The 16,825-nt window shown below is 43.5% G+C and overlaps 1 protein-coding gene across 1 annotated transcript; it reads right to left on the reverse strand.

Annotated features, from left to right (window-relative positions):
- Positions 1 to 1,989: 1,989 nt before the first annotated feature.
- Positions 1,990 to 7,680, reverse strand: LOC133122645 (16 kDa beta-galactoside-binding lectin-like). Its single transcript, XM_061232729.1, has 4 exons — positions 7,525 to 7,680; positions 3,608 to 3,687; positions 2,876 to 3,047; positions 1,990 to 2,368 (listed from the first exon to the last, which is right to left on the reverse strand). Exons 1-4 carry the CDS (start codon positions 7,528 to 7,530, stop codon positions 2,222 to 2,224), a joined length of 405 nt encoding a protein of 134 aa, XP_061088713.1. The 5' UTR covers positions 7,531 to 7,680; the 3' UTR covers positions 1,990 to 2,221.
- Between the last annotated feature and the right edge of the window lie 9,145 nt (positions 7,681 to 16,825).

Consider the following 16,825-nt stretch of genomic DNA (forward strand, 5'->3'; position numbering starts at 1 on the left):
CCTATTTCAGAGTCACAAATGTCAAAAAAACTACAAACTATTCCCATCCCTGCAATAATTTTTCTCAGCAAATTAATAAATGTATAAATAGACAATAAAAAAAGAAATGAAAGAACAAAGTAAAATAAGTCCTCAAAAGCTTCACTTGAAAATATCATATTAATGCGCAGCCATTAAAATACTGGTATTGCTGAAGACGATCAAAAAGACATTGCTGAAAGACATTTCTGAAAAATACATTTCATTTTTATCAAATGCTCTCAAATGCTGTATAATTCTTCAATACGTCGAATCCAAGTATCAACAAATATATGTTAATGAAAATATTTGTATCGTTAGCAAAAACATTTTTGAAAGTACACAGAAAAAAGTTCTGATCTAATGAAATAGTTGATTACTAATGACAGTTAATGTGCAACCGGTGTGCCATGCGTCTCCCTATCCCTACAGCAACATTGAATCTCCCCTTTCAGTGGCATCAGGATTATCCTGTTGCTCAGGCTAGCCAAGTTATCTGTATGCTAACGTTACCCTGTTTTCGTGGGAGTGTCATGTGATCGCCCGGATGAGGGCGTGTCCGTAGACCCGTCTCTGTGTCCGAGGGCGCGAGTTTGAACGCCCATAGTGTTGCCCCTAATGTAGGAAACGGCTACACCAGCGGTGATTTTGAAAAAAGGTCTGCACACGGAATTTAAGCATTTAATCCCAATAATCTCAACTGAAACAAGCGTGACGGCGGTCCTTAAACGGTACAATAGGTAGTTTCGGACTTCGATGACCGACCAATGAGCTTGAAGAGGGCGAGTCAACATGTCACTGAGCCTTTTTCAATGATAGGAAGGGATTTACAACGATCTTGTAACAGTATTTTAACACTGAAATCTTACCAATTGCACCTTTAAAATTTTGAAATACCCAAAACCAACATTTGATCCAGATTCTAGGTATGGATTACAAAATCCATATTTTTTTTAAAAAATGTTTACCATCAGGATCACAGCTTGCTTTGTAATACCCCATTGTAATACCCCATTTTGAGATTTAATCCTATACGATTACTGATAGCCTATCCAAAAAAAAATAGATTTTAGTCAATAATACATCCCACACAGGATGCACATCACCTCAATGAATCTGTCCAACAGTAGGAATAAAAATAGGGTTTTTTTTGCCTGTGTGACGTTTATTTTTTATAAAAAATTATTTTTTATTTTCCTTTTTTATTGTGAATTTAGTAGCCAATTGTACCCCCCTCTATTCGAATTGGAGTTGGTGTTAGATACCCCGCCCCCTGGCGGGCTGAGGAAGAGCGACACGCCTTCCACACGTCTCGTCTCTGTGAACGTGTCCGTGGTTCCGAGGCGTCCGAGGTGCTTATTGTGCGGTGATCAGCTGCACCCTGCACACGTGAGCCGGCCACGCTTGGCTTCTGGGAAAAACATCCGACGCTGCGGCGTTTCACCTGTATCAATCTCGCCTGTATCGTAATAGTCTTGCTTTGAGATACATTTATCATGCTCGGGTTTCAATTAACACGAATTAGATAACCAGGTTTATGTTTTTTTTGCTCCCGTTTATACATTTGGACAATTTTATGGGCTAGATTGTTTACACTGTTCATGTGGAGATTTAAGTCAGATATGGGTCAGCGTATCGTGAATTTCTTCTTTTCTTACAGTTCAGGACCACTGCCATGGGTCAGTCTAGTCTTTGTGACCAAAATCAGCCGCAGTCTTCGCAGTATTCCTGAGATCACAAAACTTTCACTGGATCCACACTTCGTTAGATCAGATTTCATGCGAAGGGAAATTTAATCTGTATTAACCGTGCACTAGTAAGCGCTGATAGTGGATGGGCAGTAGTGCAGAATATGGAACGTGTAGCCCCATTAAGCATTTGCAGTACGTACTGTTGAAGGGACGCGCAGTAGGAACTACGATTCCCCACCCCCCAAACGAACGGCCCAAGAACAGGCGCGGAGACGTGACACTTAAGCGCCTGAGCGTTTATTGTGAAATCTGGAGCAATTACCACTGAAGAGAGGACACAAGGACAGGCCATCTTCAGGTCCACCACTGTAAAAGTGCAATGGGTTTTTTACCGTGTACGGCAGCACACGGCAGCACCAGGCACACGCCCAACGGCACTCGTGCGCTCGTCAGCAGCCAGGCCAGGAAGCAGGCCGGCCGAACGGCGGCGAAGCGGCCACCGTGGCGAGCCGTTATTTTATCTTGAAGGCTTTGATCCGGACGTCCCCGTCGATGAAGATGAACTTGTACTTGTCGTCGCCCAGACGGTTGGGAAACTGCACCACGTTGTCGTCCGGCAGTTTAATGCGAAACTCGTCGTTGTCAAAGGAAATGGTCACCTGGGTGAGAGAAGGGGAGAGGTCAAAGGTTCATTTAAAAAAAGAGGGAGAGAAAGGCAGGACATGCTAGTTGGCAAAGGCGTCAAAGCAGCCCGGCTCACAAAAAAAATGCACAACTGCACAGCGGAGACCGATTAGATAAGAAGCCCACAAGAGATCAATGAATACGGTGGCATCAGGAAGTATACAGTCGCCTTCACTTTTTGCACACTGTGTGTTGTGGATTTAAAAATAAAATTGCCGATGACCGTTTTGTTCAGAACAGCACTTCGTGTGTATTTTACTAGTTATGGATGTGACGCTTTAACTTGTGGAAGAACCTATGCACTTTTAATCCAAAGCGACTTACAAGCGCCTGCCAAATGACTAAAATGTAAATACAAATATAAAGCCACGCCCTGGGGAGGGAACGTATCGCTCAACACAGAAACCGCAGCAAAACCTTTTCCGATAAAAAAAAAGAAACCCCCCCAAAGAAAACCGGCCCCCCAGTCCCCGGGGCCTTGCCTTGAACTCCTCGCCCTGCTGGAAGGGGAACTCTGCCACCCGCTGCTCCTCGTTCCAGCCGCCGTCGAGCTTGGAGTTGCAGACGATGGTGCGGTGGTCGCCGTGGCAGTCGAAGCGGGGGTTAAAGTGCAGCGCGACGCGGTCCTCGCAGTGCCCCACGTTGATGGAGAACCTGCGCCGGGGGATGGACGCAACGCGTTACGTTACGTTACGAGGCATTTAGCGGACGCCCTTATCCAGAGCGACGTGCGACGAAGAGCAGATCGAACGCAGGAACGAGTGTGAAGAGGACCCTAGAGGACAGTACGGTTCCGAGTCCGCGTGTGACCGTAGAGATACAATCGGAACCCTTGAAGAGTACATCAACTTCCAAACTAGCATACCACAGTTGGTAGCTAGAATAGCCCCCGAGTACAACAATACAATAGCAAAACAACAATATCTATATAACTATATCAGTGCCATTATAGTCAATGGCATATACAAGGCTTATCATGGTGGTGAGGTAGGGAGGGAAAGGTGCAGCCTGAAGAGATGAGTCTTCAGTCTGCGCTTGGAGGAGGTCAGAGACCCTGCCGTTCTGACATCCACCGGGAGGTCATTCCACCACCGTGGGGCCAGGACGGACAGCAGTCGTGAGCGGGAAGTGCAGGTGTGGCGAGGGGGAGGCACCAGACGGCGCACAGTGGCAGAGAGGAAGACGCTCACCAAGCGGAAGTGGCAGTGACTCACCCACAAGCATCAGATTTGGGCACGCCGGTGACCTTCAGCTCTTTCCCGGCCTCGAAGGACATGTTCTTCACTTGCATATTCTGACAAAAGGAGAGACAACCAACAGACACGTACAGTCAGAAGCATCATAAGGGCTTTCCACGGACACAAATTCATTACATGACATTATTGGCATTCGGCAGACGCTCTTATCCAGAGCGACGTTGATTAGACTAAGCAGGAGACAATCCTTCCCTGGAGCAATGCAGGGTTGGGGGCCTTGCTCAAGGACCCAACGGCTGTGTGGATCTTATTGTGGCTACACCGGGATTAGAACCACTGACCTTGCGTGTCCCAGTCCTTTACCTTAACCACTACGCTACAGACCTCCCCATCGGCCCCTCTGTGTGAAAGTGGATTTCGGGCACGAAGACATTTCAATTCAAAATGCACATTTATTTGCATTCCACACGTTTACTTCTTTTGGGCGGTCAACAGTCATAGTTAAAGGAAAGCTTGCTGGTCATGTGTAAAAGTTTCAAATACTGCAGCGATTGCTGCTTAAAATCAAGAGTCTTTTTGTATAACTCTTCACTTGTGTAAGCACAATTTGCCCGGGAACTCTAGTTTAACAGACTGAGACGGAGTCCATGACAGATCACGTCCAATTGGCCGAATGCATACGGAGAGGCGGCAAGTTGGATCTCGAGTGGACTGTTCAGAGGTCCCTCTGTGTCGCAGTCTCTGATGAACTGGGGAGGGAAGTTATTGTGCAATATGAAATCTTACAAAACTGTCTTGGCCTGGAAACGCACCGCAATTCATTATGACGGGTCATTTATTTCCCCGAGATAAAGTAGCTACCGTCATCTCCAGCGGTCTTCAACCACACCTTGAGCTGGATCTACTCAATCACAGAAGGGTTACATATGTACCGAAAGATCCCAGCTGTGGCCAGCCACCCGCAAATAAGTCTGAGGTCTCACTCCAAATTGGCCAATTTTATCGTTCCTCATCTCCTCGCTCCCTTGGCTGACCGGGAAAACGATCGAGGTCAGCGCATCCACTGCAGGATTCTTTTTTTGTATAAATGAAAGCCGCCACATCTGTTACTGACGTGGCTTCAAACTCGTGTTTCGGGGAGCAAGGACATTGCTCCATCCTCGCTGCCTTTCTCTGCCTTCGTCAATGGCTGGAGGCCCTGTGACTTGCTGCGTCTAAAACAGAAGTCAGCGCTTCAATTTGCTGCTAGTACTCGAAGATGAGAAGTTCTTTATGACACAGAAACAAGAGCTACACACACCCAAGTGTTCACGGTCAAAGACGGCGTTCACGTTTTGGTCGACCAGGACAGAGCCTGGACCATGTAAGGAAGCAGAGATTACGTTTGTCCGGAAGCACACCGTCATACACATTTCACCAAGGACTGCCAGAGCAGGTGGGGATTCGGATATCCATGTTGTGTGCATTCTAAGCACACAAGCTGTAACCAATGAACAGCAGATTTTACTGTAACGCAAAGGTTGGGTGGCCTGTAGCGTAGTGGTTAAGGTAAAAGACTGGGACACCCAAGGTCGGTGGTTCTAATCCCGGTGTAGCCACAATAAGATCCGCACAGCCGTTGGGCCCTTGAGCAAGGCCCTTAACCCTGCATTGCTCCAGGGGAGGATTGTCTCCTGCTTAGTCTAATGAACTGTACGTCGCTCCGGATAAGAGCGTCTGCCAAAATGGCAATAATGTAAAAGGTTACGATAAACTTATCCCTGGTTATGGGCATGGACTTTGCACTCTGTTGTACGTTGCTCTGGATAAGAGAGTCTGCCAAATGCCATTAACGTAGTGTAATGGTGGTACTGCAGCGCTGTGGGTGGGGAGCCCCCACAGTTCCTGCGGTATCTCCTGGGCAAAGGCTGAGTTAATGATACACCTTTTTGGATCAATAGACTAAGGGGGGGGGGCCATAAACGGGAGGAAACAGGAACACATACCATACGACTGTGACAAAATCAATAAAGTAGGCAGTAAACCTATGAAGCAACTATGTGTTTTCAGGCAGCTGGCGTTTCGCAAGCCCTGATACTCGACTCGGACACGGTCCGCTCCCAGGTCACCGGATCACAGCAAACAGGGGCGCGGGCGGGACTGTGTCAGACATAGCTTGGCAGGGCGGTTTCTTCCGGGCAAGTTTTCAGCATCGAGTGTAGCAGGAACTACTGATAGGACCCTCACTGATGGGATATGTTGAAGTAACTTTGCATATCAGGAGTCTTTCCACAGATTTTTTTACTGATGGTTTTTGAAACAATACAAACCCAATACATTCATTCATTATCCTAACCTGCTTATCCCGAACAGGGTCGCAGGGGGGCTGGAGCCTATCCCAGCATAAATTGGGCGAAAGGCAGGAATACACCCTGGACAGGTCGCCAGTCCATCGCAGGGCACACACACCATTCACTCACACCATTCACTCACACAATCATACCTACGGGCAATTTAGACTCTCCAATCAGCCTATCCTGCATATCTTTGGACTGTGGGAGGAAACCGGAGGAAACCCACACAGACACGGGGAGAACATGCAAACTCCGCACAGAGAGGCCCCGGCTGACGGGGATTCAAACCCAGGCCCTCCTTGCTGTGAGGCAGCAGTGCTACCCACTGCACCATCCATGCCACCAAACCCAATACATTTTATAATTTTACATAACATAACATTTTTACAGCAGCTAGGCTACTAAAATGTGTTGCAAATCCGATCCATGATAGACAAGAACATACAAGCACAGAAATGTATATTCATGTTGACATACAGGACTGTCATGGGAAATGGTGTAACACCAGTAGCTTCTGGTCTTTCAGACTTTTAGATTTTTTTTTAGCTGATTTTTCTATCCTGAATCCATCTGGTGGTATCTAGCTGAGCAGAGCATACATTCCAAAGCTGGACAATTGATGCTTCTCATTCGCCCAGTCACGCACGCACGGAAATGTCCACGCAAGCCATGCAAGCCATGCATGCAGCCAAACCAGCTCATCAGGAGCAATTTGGGATTAGGTGTCTTTCTCAGGAACACTTCGACACACCCGCGGCAGGATCGTACCGGCGACCCTCCAACTGCCAGGTGACTGCTCTTACCTCCTGAGCCAATGTCACCCTTGTGTATTACAAAACATCTATTATGCTGTATTACAACTCGGGTGTTCATTGATAAGATAAATGAACAGCATTCGTGTCAGGAATAACACTCCAGAATCAGAGAAATGGGTTTAGTTTGGACATACTCGGCAACTGATTCCTTGTTGCTTGAGTGAGCTCTCTGGCATCTGCACTAGAAATAACGTGAAGCTAACATGAAGCGCTCCAGTAACGGTGCAGCAATATTACTGTGACTCTCTGAAACAGGGATGGGACACTGCTTGCACTACTATTCACCAATTTTCTACAGATATACTGCAATCATGTCAAAAGATTTTCCATGTTGAAAGAGGAACGAAGAGACAGTGCCCTATGTCTAATACCTGGAAACCGTTAAAACCGTTGTGTGTGAAGGCACACACCACCGATGTGCTAATAAGTTTTGTTAATGAATGTTGTGCGTTCACTGCTAGGTGGGAAATAAATAACGCGAAGAGGTCCGTCTACCCACTTGTTTCTTAAACCACCTAAGGTGGTGACAAATTGCTTTCACCCTCGGTTATAAGTAATGCACAACCGTGGATATTAAGTAAATTCACACATAAATCGTAGTAAGATATTCAGCGCTGTGTACAGACCAGTTTACCAAACACGGATTCATTCTTAGCAAGGTAGTTCCCCGCTGGTAATTATTTGTTTTTGTCAGCCCAAATTATCATAATTAAATATCTGAGAAATTTTTGGTCTTTTTGGTCTAGGTTTCGATTTTTAAACAAAAACGAAAATCGTCTGTACTTACACTCATCTTGGCAATTCTGCTCCCGATTCAGCCGGACGGCACTCGTTCTGAGTTTTGCGACGTGATTCGTTTATGTATGTGCCAGTGAGACAAGTCATGAGATTCAGGGAGCCAGGGAGCTCTCACCAATCAAATCTAGGGAAATTAATTGCGCGTGTATTACCCAGAACCAACGGTATCTTCAGCCTGCACCGCGAAAGGGGGTGTGTTTAAGAGTTACGTCGGCGTCGGATTGTTTCATTGGAGGCGTTACTTCCGGTTATGTTTTTTTATTTTATTTTTTATTTAACGAATGTGAAAAACAGTCGTTATATTCAACATTTGTACAGAAACATGTGTGAAAAGAAAGAGGTAAGAAAAAAATACAAATCTATATAAAGATTTTTTATATAGTGCAAGCAGTAATGGTTTGAATAGCTTTTTGTTTGATAGTGTCCTATTGAATCAATTTCTCTATCGATTTTCTCCATTAAAGGCAATGAAGCATGGTTTCTTTCCCAGTGAATTTACATTTATGGATATGGAATTTAGCCGTTATAATGATAAGATTAATTATGTATACAGAAGTATTTTTTTGGACATTATATTCGAATAGACCATCTCTCCAAAGTAAAGAAAAATGTATATCAATATTTTCGATAATAAAAACGCAAAGGTTTTGCCTAAAAGTCTTCACAATTGGGCAATGCCACAATAAATGTTTCCGGACATTCATGACAGAAACTACAGTTTACATCGATGTATTTTTTAAACCTTCTTACAATGTTGCTTTTAGCTGGGTAGAATTTATGAATTAGTTTAAAAGAAACTTCCTTTATCTTGTTAGCGATTAAAAATCGATTAGGTAGAAGCCAGGCCCTTTTCCATGTCATATAATCTACAAATTGATTCCAGAATGAAATTACATACGGTAAAGTAATAACGCCTCTTTGGAATAGTTTGTTGTTCTTACCAGCGTTATTGAGAAAGCACATTTTTCCTATGGGAGTGTATGTTGGAGATAACAAGGGCAATTGTCAGATATTAAGCCTTGGCTGGGATTTAAACAGCATACAGACTCCGGAGGGTATTGCACCAAAGATTTTGGCATAATCCCCAGGTGTTACTGGGATATTATATTCTGATAAAAACTCCTGATAAGTGAAAAGAAACCCCTCCCTATTAAATAACTGATCTACTAATGTAATATTATTATAAAACCAACTTCCTGTTAAACTGAGCACTTTTGTTATCATGAAATAGAAATGAAATTAGATTTAACATTGCCGTTGTGCAAATTAGTTTTAATTTTGATCATAGTTGAGAATTATTACATTACAAAATTATTTCACAATTTATTAACTCATATACAATATATTACTGAATTTATTCATAACACAGCTATTTATATCATGAAGGCATATTTACTTCTTTAATTTTGAAAACAAAAATGATTCAATACTTGAATGGTAGCATGTGCTTGAGGTCTGAATTTGACTCCATGAATTCTTGACTCCATTAAAATAAAATAAGTAACAATGGTGTCATGCTGGTTTTTTTTTTAAATAATAACAAATTCAGAGAATGTTGTGCAACTGCCAACTTTGCTCTTTGCTCTTTGTTCTGGAGCGAGCAGTTGGACATTCATTTATTGATAGAGTGGTTGCAGGTGACTGAATTAGGTGCCTCCCCTACATCAATTTTCGACTGTCCTTGAGACGGTTGATTGGTTGGGAAAACTGCATAAATGTTGTACACGTGCAGTCCGTAAGTATTTGGACAGCGGTACGATTTGTGTTTCTTTCTGCTTCTCAGCCTCATGTTGGCTTCCTCGACGGTTGACAAATGCCAATAACAGACCCCCAAAGGCAATCAATCAAAAGCCTAGACTCAAGATTTGATACTGAAAGCTCTCTTATACCTGCACCAAGGATGCGAGTGAATACACCGGACTATTCAGAAATAGCTGTCCAATTACTTTTGGTCCCCAAACGGGGCGGCCTGTGGCCTAGTGGCTGAGGTGCTTGACCGAGAGCTGCGCGGTTGGCTCAAGCCCCTGTGGCCCAATATGGGCGGCCTGTAGCGTAGTGGTTAAGGTAAAGGACTGGGACACCCAAGGTCGGTGGTTCTAATCCCGGTGTAGCCACTATAAAAGATCCGCACAGCCATTCACTCACACCCTATGGGCAATTTAGACTGTCCAATCAGCCTAACCTGCATGTCTTTGGACTGTGGGAGGAAACCGGAGTACCCGGAGGAAACCCACGCAGACACGGGGAGAACATGCAGACTCCGCACAGAGAGGCCCCGGCCGACGGGGATTCGAACCCAGGAACTCCTTGCTGTGAGGCGGCAGTGCTACCTACTGCACCATCCGTGCCGCCAAAATACGTATATGCACCTGGGGAATTAAGTAGCGGCGGCATGGATGGTGCCTGCCTCTACATGGCAGGATAGGCTGATTGGAGAGTCTAAATTGCCCGTAGGTATGAGTGTGTGAGTGAATGGTGTGTGTGCGCCCTGCGATGGACTGGCGACCTGTCCAGGGTGTATTCCTGCCTTTCGCCCAATGTATGCTGGGATAGGCTCCAGCCCCCCTGCGACCCTGTTCAGGATAATTGGGTTAGGATAATGAATGAAATTATGTTGAAGTTAGTTTCATGAGTCAAAACATCATAAAATATGTTTTTTTTATGATTTACCACAATGCACAATTTATCAATTTTGGATAGATTTGGAGATACAAAGGGACACCAAGGTACACTGCTTACATTTTCATCCTCAGATTTTGACTTGTGCTCAAGGAGTTTATAATTCAGACAATGTATAGGTTGGGTATAACCATTTTAGTATTTTCTCCTTCTTTTTTGCATTACGTTTATACATTTTGTATTTGTAGCACTTAATTTAGATCTAAATTCTGAAAATAAACTAGATTAAGTTGGTTTTGTAAATGGTACAAGTGTCTTGCTTCATTTAAGCTGTTTTTAAAGTCTCCATGGTGCTCATCTCTGAGTTATAAAGCCTCAAATGGGTAAGGAGTGCCAGATTTGCACAAAGGGGTTTTAAGTGTTATTTACTTACATTTACTTAAATATTCTCTGTTCCAATACTTTTGCTCACATAAATATTGGGTGGTGTGATACCAAAGTTGCTACGTTCTAAGTATTTTAACACATTTAGGTGTAAACCAGGTACCAGGAAATAAAACCTGACATTCTGAACACTTGTCTTGTGTTCATCTTTCAATCTCAACCCCAAATGCATTCAGTGTATTGCAAAAACAAAGAAATTGGCCATGCTGTTGCAATAATTTTGGAGGAGACTGTATATCCATGTGTAAACAATAATCTATATACTGGCATAAACGGATTACTCCCAGTAATCGGGGTGCATGTAAATGTACATTTTACATTTTACATTACAAGTGCATAGGTTCTTCCACAGGTTAAAGCATCAAATCCATAACTGGTAAAATACCCATGAAGGGCTGTTCTAAACAAAAAGACAGTCATAGTTTTTTTTTTTTTTTAAGGGTTAGGGTTAGACAAGAGGGATATCGGAAGGGGGGGAGGAAATATGAGTCTGAGTTGAAATATGGGGAGGGATTCTGCTGTCCTGACAGTGGTAGGCAAGTCATACCACCACTGAGGAACCAGAACGGAAAACAGGCATGAACGTGCAGCGTACTCGTAGTGAGGGAACCATAAGGTGACCAGAACTGGCAGACTGGCACTCTTGCTGGGGAGTAGGGAGTGATTAAGGATTGTATGTAAGGTGGGGCAGTCCCCTTAGCAGCCTGGAATGCCAACACTAGGGACTTGAAGCGGATACGTGTGACAATAGGAAGCCAGTGGAGGCCAATGAGGAGTGGGGTGACATGAGCTGACCTGGGCTGACTGGTGATCAGGTGGGCTGCAGCATTCTGGACCAGCTGGAGGGGCTTGATGGCACAAGCTGGGAGACCGGCTAGGAGGGAGTTGCAGTAATCCAGATGGGAAATGACGAGCGCCTGGACTAGGAGCTGGGTGGCTGTCTCCGTCAGGAGGTGACGGATGCGGCGTACATTGTAGAAGAAGAACCTGCAGGTTCTGGCAGTGGAGGATACATGTGGAGCCAGGGTGAGGCAGTTATCAAGAGTAACCCAAAATTTCTTGGCCATATGGGAGGAGGATAGTAAAGTCCGAGGTCGATTGTCGGAGAGGACTTAGCAGGGAAGTAGAGAAGCTCAGTCTTGGCAAGGTTAAGCTTCAGGTGGAGTGAAGTCATCCACGCAGAGATATCAGCCAAGCAGGCAGAGATCTGTGTGGTGACCTGGGTATTGGCGAGAAGGAAAGAAAGAGTTGAGTGTCATCGGTATAAGAATGATAAGAAAAGCCATGGGAAGAGATAACACAACCAAGAGACATGGTGTATAGAGAGTCCTTAAAGAGAGCAATGGGCATGGTTTCCTGTTTCTGTCCTATATGTCCCTTTAATATGTGTCTCAGGACAAAAATGGTTAAGTAACTAAGGGTTGAATAACCTATTATTCTATTGACTAGCAGGACCAGTAGTTGGCCTTACAATTTGCCCAAGATGATGGTCATGTTACATGTAATTTTGCTAACTTGTAGTGATCAGAGTAAGTCTAATATGTATATACTATTAGGTAGACCTGTACACCAGCCTGTTAATGCAAATATTTAATCAGCCAATAATGTGGCAGCAAGTAAATGCATACAAGCATGCAGACAAGAGGTTCAGCTGTTTTGTGTTTAAGTCCCTTGCATTTTTGCCTCTTGTTTCCCTCTGTGACCACCATAGTCTGTTTTCAGTTTCATTCCCTTGCCTTCATTTGTTGCACTGTGCTCCATTTGTTGTCTCTGCCTCCCACTCCTTATATGTACTTCCTTCCTGTCTCTTGTCATTTATTTCACGTTCCTTATCTGTTCCCCCGTTCACACACCTGATTCTTGTTTTCCCCTGATCTTTTATATATATGCTGGTCTCTTTCATTTGTTCAGAGCTAGTTTGTCCTCTCCCAGTTTTCAGTCTGCCCTTGTATTCCTTTCCCCTGGTTCTAGCTTGGCGGCATGGATGGTGCAGTGGGTAGCACTGCCGCCTCACAGCTAGGAGGTCCTGGGTTCGAATCCCTGTCAGCCAGGGCCTCTCTGTGTGGAGTTTGCATGTTCTCCCCGTGTCTGCGTGGGTTTCCTCCCACAGTCCAAAGACATGCAGGTTAGGCTGATTGGAGAGTCTAAATTGCCCATAGGTATGAGTGAATGGTGTGTGTGCCCTGTGATGGACTGGCAACCTGTCCAGGGTTTATTCCTGCCTTTCGCCCAATGTATGCTGGGATAGGCTCCAGCCCCCCTGTGACCCTGTTCAGGATAAGCGGGTTAAGATAATGGATGGTTCTAGCTTTTTTCCTGTTACCCTGTTTTTCTGTCTGTTTCTCTGTGCCCTGATTTTGGGACTTAGTGTTTTTTTTTTTTCCACATCTGCCTGGTTTTGAATCTGTGTTTTTTTTTTTTATTTCGATTTTGTACCTTTGCTTGGCTGTCTTCTTGGTTTTTTGACGACTCTTCTGATCACCCTTCATGTATCGGTCTGCCTTGATTACGACCTTAGCCTCTCTCTGGATTACGTTTTGGATCTGCCCCTCGTGAGACGGGTGCGTGGGGGTTGGACCCAAAATGCACGACTCAGAAACAATGGTTAAATAAAGTCCCGTTAGGGCTTTATTCGGGACGAATCCCAGGAGCGTAGTCAAAACAAGCAAAGTCCATACACGAAGATCCAGCCAAACAAATAACAAACAAAAAGTACGGTGCCGAGGGAAGAGGCAAGCTCGTAGTCGGTAGACGTGCAGGGAGGTCCGGTAGCAGGAGAGCTGTCAGCGGGGCAGATGAACAGGCGGACGGCAGGCAGAGGCGTAGTCGTGGGCGAAGCGGGAGTCGAAACCATGAAACAATCAGCGAAGCAAAAGTACAAAACGGTAGGCGAGGACGTGGTCAAAAACAAACAGTGGTCAACGAAACAGAAATCAATAGACAATGGTCGGTAACAGGCTTGGATCGTAACGTGTAACCAAACAGCAACTACTGCTCAAGAGTTGCGTAGTAGAACTAGAGGCAGACAATTTCGCAGTGAACAGTTGCGCGACTGGGATATAAATGCAGATGTAGACAGGTGTAGACAATTAGTTAGAGCGTGGCAAGGAAATGGAAAACAGGTGCGATGGATGACAAGTTTAACAAGGTGATTAGTAATCGTTAGTAATAAACCTATCCTGCCCTAGCATTAGTAAATTAGTAAATGACATGCACGAGAAACGTAAGGTAACATGAACACATGATTAGTTTGTTAGTTTCTACCCAATCCTGATCTAGCGTTAGTAGTTTTAGTAAATAGACAAATGAGAGAGAAAAGGCGGAACGCAAGGTTTGCGGAAAGACATGTAAAAGTGTATGTTTAAACAGTAGCCAGTCTACGTAACAATAAACATAAATCAAAACATAACACAAAACGAAACTAAGACGATAACCATTCAACATAACAAGGTAATATAATCGTAACGAAACATAACTAGACATGACGAGAAAATAAATCGTAACAAGAAATAAACTAAACAACATGACGAACCTAGACTAACATAATACATGATAAGACAATACAAGACTAAGACAAAATGAATAAACATAAAACATGGCGAGACAGACCTGAAACGTGACACCTCGTTTGTTAAAAACTTTATGATGTTAGGTTTCCTAATATGACCAAGGGACAGATCTTTGTTGTTCAAATTATTTGCGTACTGATACTAGATACACACTTTTTTTTAAAATACATATCCATGTAATTGCTATAGTTACATAGCAGACACTCTCACCCACAGTGACTTACAAAGGTAATACTGAAATATTCCAGATCTGGAAATACAATTATTAACATCACTGGATTTATATATATATATTTATAACATACTGGATTTATATATTCAGTTAAAATCAACAAAATGAAAAGGTATTAATGTATAAATATCAATGAAAATTGTATTTGATAGTTTTTTCACCGTACTGTAGACTACTTTCTATCCATTAAAATGACCTCGTTTTTTCTTCTTTGAATAAACCAGTGTCTAGAAAATATTGTACCGCAAAAGGCACTTGATATTTGTTGTTATTCGGGCAACATAGTATGTACAATGAGTAGACTACAAGACTATCGAACAAGTGTCTCCACCCCCAAAAGTGAAATGCTGCAGGCTATAGCTTCTTGCAAATGTTTGCATCAGCAATAGTTCTTCATAGTGTCAACGTCAGCAAGCCTAGTAATATGAAAATAAACTTTATGATGTTAGGTTTGTTCATATGACCAAGGGACAGATCTTTGTTGTTACAATTTTTTGGGCACTGATGCTAGATAAACACTTTCCACTCGCGCACAACGCTGCCACAGCTATGCCCGAACGTGGCCGTGTCTAGAAAACGTCTAAGAGCAAAAGTCTCTGATGAATGACACTTGATATATTGTTGTTATGTTGTGCGTTGTTTTCAATGAGCCGTGTCACCGCCCCCAGAAGTGGAAAAACCTATGAACTGCGCATGGTCGGGTTGAGTTTCTTGCAATTATTTGCATCAGCAGTAGCCTAGTTCTTCTTTCAGATAACGTCAGAAAGGCTAGGAATTTGAAAAGTTATTATGATGGTTAGGTTTCCTCATATGACCAAGGCACAAATCTTGTTATTATAATTATTTGCGCATTGATTATAAAGATACACTTTCCACACTGCTAACATCATGCACCAATGCCCGAATATGACAGCTGTGTCTAGAAAATGTCTTCGGGCAAAAATCTGTAATATGTGACGCCTGATACAAGCTACAGTTGTTTCCATTTCCATGTTCCATGTTCATGCATTTTAATGCGTTAAAGGAAATATTGCGGTATAAGTGGCTCATGGCAGGCATCTGTGGACACATCTTCATAAAACGGCGTCAATGCTTTGAACACGCTATTGTACAATGAAAGTCCGTATAACAAGTTTCACCACCCCCAGAAGTGAAATACAATGCAAGCCTATCTTAGGAATTGCGCACGGATTGGGCTGCACTACTTCTTGCAGTTCTTTGCATCAGCAATAGTTCCTACAGATAACGTCAGCAAGGCTAGTATAAAAGGCTTTATGATGTCAGGTTTCCTCATTTGACCAAGATCTTGATAGATCGAATCGTTTGCGCACATATGCTATTTACAAATTCCGTGTAACACTGCCAGTTTGGGAGAAGTAGCTAACTTTAGTGGAATTTCGTTTAGCCACCGTGGCTGCCTGGACATCTATAGATCAGGTACGTTGCTATAGCTAACGTTACTGTAGCCAACAAGCAACCAAGCGGTATGACTTAACCTCTACTAAGGATAGGTTAGACTAACGTTAGCCAGTTAAGAATAATGAAAAGGCAAATAATGAGGCACCTAAATTATCATATTTATATTGACACTGATTTGAGGGCTTGATCATTTTATTTTTACGAACCGAAAGATTAATTAATAATTCATAAGGAGGTGTGGTGGGGGTGGCTACTTGAATTAACATAGTCAACCAACACTGCGTGGTTGCAACCCTAATGGTATGGTTGTGTTATTATGGCTAGCTAGCTACTGCTGTGGCGTTGGCGAGACATCGCATAAATGCATTTGTAAATGCATGCTTTCTTGTATTTCAAAGCATTTATGCAGTTGGTTAACAGTTAGCTACTTTCATTAATAACGTACACTTGTCAACTATTCTGGTCTGTCCAGTGTGTAACTTGTTTTAAAACGGCTGTGAGCCAGTGAGCTAACTAACGAGCTAGTGTTAGCAAGTTAACGTAGTTTGGCCAGCTAAGATACCGGTACTTCAAGTACTTTGCCTTAGCGAGCTAGCTAGCATATTTAGCTAGCTTCATTGCAAGCTTAGCTAGCTAGTTGGCATGTTAGTTACTAACTAACGTAGCTCGGATATAGCATACTGTCCTTTCATATTTGCACAAGGTTTGAGGATATGGCGGCGACAGAGACAAGCTCAAGTCCAGTACCGACTGCGGAGTCCCTAGTGCCCGCTTGCATGTTCGCGCCGGACCGAGGATGTGAAGAAGATGTAACTGGTACAGAGAGCTGTGAGGACGGGGAGAGATTAAATGGCGAGGCCGTGGATCACTTAGACTTTACTAGTAAGGTAGGCCCTATGTTTGATCTGTAAGTTACTACTGTTTTTGTATAAATCAAGCCGTGCACCTGATTTACGGAAGATAACCAATATTTTACCATGATTGAAAGTAGATTAACCGAACTATAT

Source organism: Conger conger, chromosome 2, assembly GCF_963514075.1.
Source record: "Conger conger chromosome 2, fConCon1.1, whole genome shotgun sequence".
Classification (NCBI taxonomy): Eukaryota; Metazoa; Chordata; class Actinopteri; order Anguilliformes; family Congridae; genus Conger; species Conger conger.

Excerpts from the sequence above, each read along its gene's own strand:
- LOC133122645 (XM_061232729.1), bottom strand. Across the intron at positions 3,048-3,607 it reads CCCAAATCTGATGCTTGTGG|GTTCTCCATCAACGTGGGGC; the intron begins GTGAGTCACTGC and ends CCCCCGGCGCAG. Across the intron at positions 2,369-2,875 it reads AGCAGGGCGAGGAGTTCAAG|GTGACCATTTCCTTTGACAA; the intron begins GCAAGGCCCCGG and ends TCTCTCACCCAG.